The sequence below is a fragment of the Sorex araneus genome, chromosome 1, assembly GCF_027595985.1.
Source record: "Sorex araneus isolate mSorAra2 chromosome 1, mSorAra2.pri, whole genome shotgun sequence".
Lineage (NCBI taxonomy): Eukaryota > Metazoa > Chordata > Mammalia > Eulipotyphla > Soricidae > Sorex > Sorex araneus.
This window is the reverse complement of record NC_073302.1, coordinates 248,455,981-248,464,026: the sequence shown is the minus strand read 5'-3', so window position 1 is coordinate 248,464,026 and position 8,046 is coordinate 248,455,981. Positions and strand designations below refer to the sequence as shown.

General features: G+C 40.9%; 1 protein-coding gene across 2 annotated transcripts in view; it reads right to left on the bottom strand.

Annotated features, from left to right (window-relative positions):
• Window positions 1–4,238: 4,238 nt before the first annotated feature.
• Window positions 4,239–8,046, bottom strand: part of ENOX1 (ecto-NOX disulfide-thiol exchanger 1) — a 649,231-nt gene continuing 645,423 nt past the window's right edge. For both annotated transcript variants that reach the window (XM_055124381.1, XM_055124426.1), the window contains exon 19: window positions 4,239–5,193. In XM_055124381.1, the coding sequence (XP_054980356.1) occupies window positions 5,062–5,193 (132 nt within the window). In that variant the 3' untranslated portion in view covers window positions 4,239–5,061. The remainder of the gene's footprint in view (window positions 5,194–8,046) is intronic.

The window sequence follows — 8,046 nt, the reverse complement described above, 5'->3', positions numbered from 1 at the left end:
TACTTTCATAATGATTTTAAAAGGAAGAAAAGAATTCAGCCAAAATTGTACAATTTAGAACAGAAAGTTCTAGCCTTTATTATTGAACCTACCTTGCACCTGAACGTGTGCTTATTTATCAAACTCAGGAAGTATGCTTTGTGCATTCTTCTTTAATTCATTTAGTTCATTTAAAAAATGCTTTTAATTTTTGTTTTTTGGGGATGCACCTGGGAGTGTTCAGGGCTTACTCCTGGTTCTACAATCAGCTACTGGAAGAGCTAGAGGGACCATATGTAGTATCTGGGATAAATCCTGCATAGGCTGTGTGCAAGGTGAGCATTCTATCCAATGTACTATCATCTCAGCCCCAGATAATAACTTTTTAAAGTCATGGTATATCTTGTCAGACTCTGAGGAACTAGAGGGGTCAAGAAGGGCTCAGTAAATTCTTTCGTCTAAAACTTAGAAATCTAGCTTTAGTCCAATGACTAAAAAATAGGATAAGGACAGTAGAAGTAAAATAAGTAGTAGTGTGGAAAATGAGAGAACCCTAAGAACGTATGACTTTATAGGAAGAGTTGATCATTGGCTGAGTTTGAAGACTGCGATGGATACAACACACAAATATGATTTTATGTGCACATGTTTCAATAATAGATAGCACTTTTTTTTCACCTTTTCTGCTTCAGAATCTTGGATATAAGGTATTTCCAGTCATTTACAATAATCCTCCCTTGTGTGTAACCAAACTGTTCCCCAGAGACAGAGAAATACTTTGCTTCATATTCTGCCCGTGTTCTAAATTATAAGCAAAACCACTTTGAAGACAACTCAAAGTCAACATGATATGCTTGGATGCCCATTAATGCTTAACATCTAAGAGGGAGACAAGGCAAAGACAGCTGGGGAATGAGTGCCTTAAATGTTCGTGTCTTATGGTCCCGCAGAGGCAGGAGAAATGACTTCTTTTGAGGGATGAAAAAAAGCTTCACAGGAGAGGGTGGGTCTTTGTTTTATTTATAAGGCTATGTAGAATTATGTTCACTGGGTGTAATGAAGGTATTTCATTTGGATAGAAAGATTTGAACCAAGGCTGAAAGGCAGAACATGCTAGTTTACTTAGGGAAATAGTGAAAAAGCAAATCTCTGAATGCTCAATATTCTTAGTTTCATAATCTAAGAAACACTGCATAGGTTCATTAGAGGGAAGCTAAAAAGCCACTTAACCTGTACCCATACACAAGGCAGTGGAGAATAATTATTTTTGCTGCTGTTCTCAAGACACAGGCACACTCATAGACTAGAAAGCAGCCCGGGACAGAGCAGTCACTGAAGTCTCCCTTATGTCTCTTGTTGGAGCTTCAGGTGTCTGAGGACCCTGGGGAAAAATGGCAGGGATAACAGGCAGGGGTTGTGCAGACCCAAGGAAGGATGTGGCAGGGGAGGAGGGAGTCACACCCCTGCCCCTCAGCCACCAAACAAAATGGCTCAAAGCAGAAACACAGGCCACAGGACACCATGAGCATTACCCCAACTCCGAAAACCAAATAGTCCACCCCAGAGTACGTGAAATGCTTATTTTCTCACCATGTGGAGAGGCTCTAGCCCAGCCAGCCCTTCAGGTGCCTCTCATCAGCCCTGCCAACAAACAGCCCAACACAGAGGCACAAGCCTCAGTTGTTGATGCAATTTTTCTGTTTTCCTCACGAATTGCTGGGGAAGAACCTTCAAGACTTCGGGCTTCAGACCTGCAGTCCTGCCAGGAGCTTAACCACTAGACCCCTTAGCAACACGTCCAAAACTGGAGGCAGAGGTCACAGGCTGCCAGGTAGTGTCTCCCTCCTTAACCCCTCAATTAAGGATTCACTACCCAGTGGCAGAAGACTCAGGTCACCGGATTTCTGCCCCACAGCTCATCAAAATGGTCCAAGCAAAAGGCACAGGCCACAGAGCCTGGGGTGGAATTTGGGCTGTGCCCCTGGGGGCCTGCCACACAGCCCTTCAAATCAAAGGTAACCAGAGACACAAGCCATGGTGAAATTTAGGGTTTTACTCACTAACTTGGGAGGTGTCAGGTGGACCTGCGGGATTTAGCCCTGAAGTCCTGCCCTGTACACAAAGTGACCCAACCCAAAGGCACAATCCATAGGTTGGGCAGAGAATTCTTGCATTTTAATCTCAGGCTGTGGGACTTAAGGCCTTTCAGGTCTTTGGGACTCGGTGCAGCCCTGATGGAGGCTCCTCCTCCAGAGCTACAATTTTTGTCATTGTTGTCATCAGTGTCATCCCGTTGTTCATCGATTTACTCGAGTGGGCACCAGTAACGTCTCTATTCCTCCCAGCCCTGAGATTTTCGCAGCCTCTCTTTACTCATCTTTCCCAACGATTGGAGGCTCTTTCAGAGTCAAGGGAATGAGACTTACCATTACTGTTTTTGGCATATCGAATACGCCATGATTTTCTCAAAAACTGAGTGAGTGAGGGAGATATCTCTTCAAAGTTAATGGACATTAGCTTATAAGATCAGGAATTAAAGGAACCAGAAGCTAGAAAGAGAACATTCAGACAATTGGTACTAGGTTCAAATCCTGTATTCAAGATTCACTATTGTGCAGATTTTGCCAAATTAGGTCGACCTTCTGTGCTTCATTCTCCCTTTGTGACAAATGAGGGTGATTATATCTCTGTCTAGCATCAGAAGATTAAAGAGAATGGAAGGTGTAGGCCCCAGTTAACTTTCCAGGATACCAATATTTGTTTCTTCCCAGGAATCCTAGATTTACATGTCTTTGAAATAGTTTGGAAATTATACACTGAAGTTAAATATTTAATATACCATATACAAACAATATAATTGATTTCATGTAAAAATCATAGGCAAATAGATTCTACTGAGTAGAAAGAAGCCTATAAAATTCTCTCTGGTATAAACTTTGCTTGGGATTATTCAAATAATTTTGGAAGCCGTATTAAACATTTCATACCTGTGAGCTGCCATTTAAGACTGTGAACCATGTGATTAGACATAGTGTCATTTGGTCAAGTACAAGGTCCCTCCAATCACTTTTCCTAATCAGTGCTCTAAGTTAGCATTTGACCCTGCGACCTCTGTTCTTCTCCTAAAGTGACTGTTAGCAATGAGTCAATACCTGAAAGTTTGAATGCACTTTTGAAAACATCTCCTATATCCTATACTTTCACTCATAGTCTAAATTGTGATACCTCCTCTGTGTCTTCTGGCTCTGTGCTCAGGGCTCACTCTTGGATAGCTTGGGGGATTTGTATGGGGTGGCGGGGATTGAATCCAGGTAGGCTGTGTGCAAGGCAAGCAAGCTATCCATTGTACTATTCCTCCAGGCCCTAGATTTCCTGTTTTACAATGACCTCTAGAAATAAGGTTGTTTTCTTTCCTTTTTTTGGGGGGGAGGGGGTGTTGGTCCTGGGTTTTGGATCATACTTGGCTCTACTCAGAGTTTACTCCTGTCTCTGCACTCCGGGATTTCTTCTAGTAGTCTTGGGTGACCATATGGGATGCTGGCAATCAAACCTGGGGCAGACATGTGCAAGGAAAGTAAGCACCTGTCTAGTTTACTATCTCCAACCCCTCATTTTTCTGAGTGCTCTGTCTTTATTTGCGTGACAGGATGATTATGTTAGTGGGCATAATGGATGGTAACAGAATGTCTCATGGTATTTCACATTTACTTTTCCAGTAATCTAGGCCATATCATACAAAAAGTTTTAGTATAATGTTAACCCCCCCACACCCAGCCCCCAGACTCAGCCAATTGAACTCTGAACTCATTAATGTTGGGTCTTTTCTTGTTCATCTCCATATCTATGACATTAAACAAACCTGAACATGTGTGTGGCTATTTATGGGAGTTAAGAAAATACCTTACTTTATCAGGGTTCACTAGAAAGATTTTGAGGACAATAACGTCTAACTGGAAATTATGACTATCTTGTCAGAGAGGAAAATATATGCAGGAAACTATTTGTACCTGCCCATAAGGATACAAAAAAATCTGTTGATTATAGTTAATATTTTCAAATCATATCTACTTTAATACTATATAATCTCCTTTTATTGGTACTTTATATGCCATGGTATTGATATAATTCTGTTTGAAATAATGTTTTGTCTCAATGTCACTCAGGAATTTAATAATTTTTAAATGGTATAACAGGCCTGAACAATGTAAGAAATATTTATCAAGTTGAATTAAAGTATATCAAAGAAATTGAAAAACCAATATGGTAGAAGTGATATTTATTGAAAAAAATTAATATTTGCTATAAAATTTATAACAGGAGTATTTTCTGGATGTTTATTTTGATGCATAAACCTGAATATTACATACCAATACAAGACAGTAGCACTAATTTTTCCTTTATTTACATTTTATGAAAATTGTTATGCGGTACATGTTAAAAGAACTTACGATGGAGAATTGTTACATTAGAAAAATAATATTCTTGATAAAGCATTCTCAAGGAGTCCCATCACATTTTCTGCCTCTTCAATAAGGCTAAAGTCCCTGGAACAGCATATAACTTAATTTACAAAATACAATAACTATTGAGACACATATTCAAGTTTTCTTTTGGTATGATTTTTTTTTTTCACTGTAAAACTACAGCTTACTAAAACAGAAAGACTTTTAGGAAAATGTCATTGAATGATTTCAGCTATACATTACATATACAACTCTGTAGCCTAGTGACAGTCATTACTACACCATTATTAAATTAAATATTTTGCTTGGTGAGCTGTGTTCCAATGTGGCCTATTTTTGAGATGTGCCATCGTTACGGCTGCGGAGTCATTGGTTTTCATAGGAAACAGATCTGTCACAGTATGAAGCTTTGTTTATTGTAAGGAACTGGTACACAATCACATTTCCACTCACAAGAGAACGCCACAGATGTCACTACAGTTCAGGCTTTGCGCAATTTCTGCGTGGACGGAACCACCCAAACCTCCTGCTCCCACGTTGCACAGTCCTGGTTGGGTTTCGTTTCCAGAGAGGGTTTTTGTTTGTTTATTTGTTTTTTGTTTTTGTTTTCCCTTCATACTTAGGTAGTTTTAATTCCTTCAAAGGCACACAATTTCCACCTTTTTTCCAGTGTTGCTCCCACGCCTGTGAATTCCTGCTTAAACATGCGTGGCAGTCTCATCAACAGCATTTCGATTTCATTCGCTGATATCTGTGGAGAAAGAGGAAAAGTCATTTTTGGTTGGGGCAAGGGGGGATCGCATCTTAGAAGAGGCAAGTGGTTGCACACGCTCTCCAGGAGACCAGCGCCTGTCAAGCAATGGCCTTCCACGTCCTTCTAAAAGGGCACAAGTGCTGGGAAGACTTGAGATGACGGGGTGGCCAGCCAGGGTTCCCACGCCTGTGGATGTTTGCCCTCCACTACACCAGCCTTGGATGGCAGTCCTGTGATATCAAAGGAGATGGGGGTGCTGAGGAGAAAGGCCCAGTTTTCTCATTACTGCCCCTCGCGTCCTCATCCTCTCTACAAAGGACAGCCAGTGCTCTTTACTCCCCGAGAGCCCTGGGGTTGATTCCTGGCCACTCCAATTCCTTTCTCTCAGGGATCAGAAGAGAGAAACAAGGTCGGAAATAGAAAGAAACCCTAAATGTTATAGAACAATAGAAGTCACATGGGATGATGATATTTTTGTTAATTTTTGAGTTACAGTCTGTGGTGCTCTGGGCTTACTCCCAGGTCTGTGCTCTGCCAAACCATGTGAGGTCAGGGTTCAAACCTGGGCCTTGTGGTTTTCATGGAACTAGATTTGTCACAGTATGGAGCTTTGTTTACTGTAATGAACTGGCACACAATGACATTCCACTCACAGAGGAGGCCACAGACTTCACTAAAGGTCAGTCTTTGTGTGATTTCTGCAGGGACAGACCCTCCCAGACCTCCTTCTCTCATGCTGCAGGGTCCTGCCTGGGTTTCGGACAAACCTTTGAGACATCTCCCCAGCCTTAGGTTGATTTTCAATACAATTTCTCTCTCCTCTCAGGTTTTCTCCTTACACATTTTTTTTTAAATGTAGGGGTACTGCTATTATTCAGCCATTGATTAAGCTGATTGAATTGGACATGAACTATACTATTTTTTTAATTCGGATTGTTAATTTTTTCTTTTTTTTAATTGAATCACCGTGAGATAGTTACAAAGATTTCCTGTTTAATTTTCAGTCATACAGTGATCAAACGCCCACCCCTCCACCAGTGCTCATCTTCCACCACCTCCATGGCAGACACTCTCCCCTATACTCTTTTGTATTGCTTGTTATGAATAGCATAAGATGTTATGTGCTGTGAGAGTGGCCTTGTGCTTCCTGGAATTCTAAAATTTTAGATAATTAGGGTCTGGAGAAATCTCTGTAGCGAGCTACTCAGTTTGGAGATTCTTCTGTGTGTCTCTGGATCATGGCCATTAAAAGGAGCTTGAGTAGCAGCAGGAGGAAGTTTGTGGGGGTGACCTGTAAGGTCCCATGGGGACAGGGGGATGAGAGGGACTGACTGGCCCATCCCCTATTGTTGAGGCCTGGGGTTTACTGTCACTGAACCCACATACCTGCTCCTCTCATTGGATTCTGGAAGTTGGCAGTGGCTGGGGATTTTAGGGAGCAGGTGGAGGGATGATGCCTGCCCCTGTCCAAGGCACCCTGGTGAAGTTGGCCTGGCTTAGAATCCAGAGGCATCTCTGCAGTGAACTGCTTGGTTTGGAGATTCTTTTGTGTGTCTCTGGATCCTGGCCATTAAGGAGTTTAAGTAGTTCCCTTATACATTTTTTTGAAGAGAGAATTCATTGTCTAAAGATCAACCATATAACCCTGTCCTAACAGACTCATGTCCCATCTCCCCAACCCCTCAGAGTGCACCCTAACACATTTTTAATGTTAATTTTTGAGTTACAGTCTGTGGTGCTCTGGGCTTACTCCCAGGTCTGTGCTCTGCCAAACCATGTGAGGTCAGGGGTCAAACCTGGGCCTTGTGGTTTTCATGGAACTAGAAAACCACACATAAAACATATCATAAAACAAGATGGATAAGACTCTGGAATTGGGGGGTGTGATATTTTTACTGTTATGAGCTTAATGATGCCTACCAAGATAATTAGTCTCTATGGCTTAGCAAACTGTTTATTACAATGTGGTGAATACTGGCTTAGCACAGATTTAGGCACATAAAAATGTTTGATGAATCACACCTATTATTTTTAATGGTGCAGTCACTGTACAGACATGATTTTAGAATTTATACTTTCTACTCAAAGCATTTTAAAGTGAGGCCACAATATCCAGGAAGCTCAGTCAATTGTTCACTTAATATTCACACGAAGATTTCACGTACTATTCAATATTTCTGAGCCTATAATACAAAACTTTAGTCAAATAGAGGCAGTCATGGAAATTTAAATTATTTCCACTCTAGATTTCTTTTTGGTGTAAATTATTTAAAAAATTGAATGTATTACTCTATCAGACCATGTTAAAAGATTATTAGTTCCCAGATTGGCCCACAAAAGTCTATTAAATATTATTAAAAGGCTCAGTGATACTGGAAAATACATTTTCTTAAAACAACCACTACCTGTGTCTTCACATCATTCTCATAACATTCCTGTACCATGCAGAGCCTGTAGGGATCTAGCCCCCTTTGTCTTAGCTTTACATCCTTTTTAAGGCTCAACTGACAAGAACTACATATATTCCAAGTATACAGTTGGGTAAATCTGACATATATGCAGCTATGCAGCCATCACCACAAGCAAGATAATAAACTCAGGCATTCCTCCCCCCAGGTTTTCCTACATGACTGTAGTCACTTCTCACCCTTTCCTCCTGCCACAGCTGATCTGTTGTTTGTCACTTTGCTTGTGGTTTCTCAAACATTATGGGTGCCTTTTTCTGTGTGTGTGTACTTTCATTCATTTTAATTACGGGGTAAGACTCTTTAATTATGTACTAATAGCCCCTTTTCATTGCTGAGCAGTATTCCATTGTATGGGTATACTTCAGTTTGTATATGCATACAC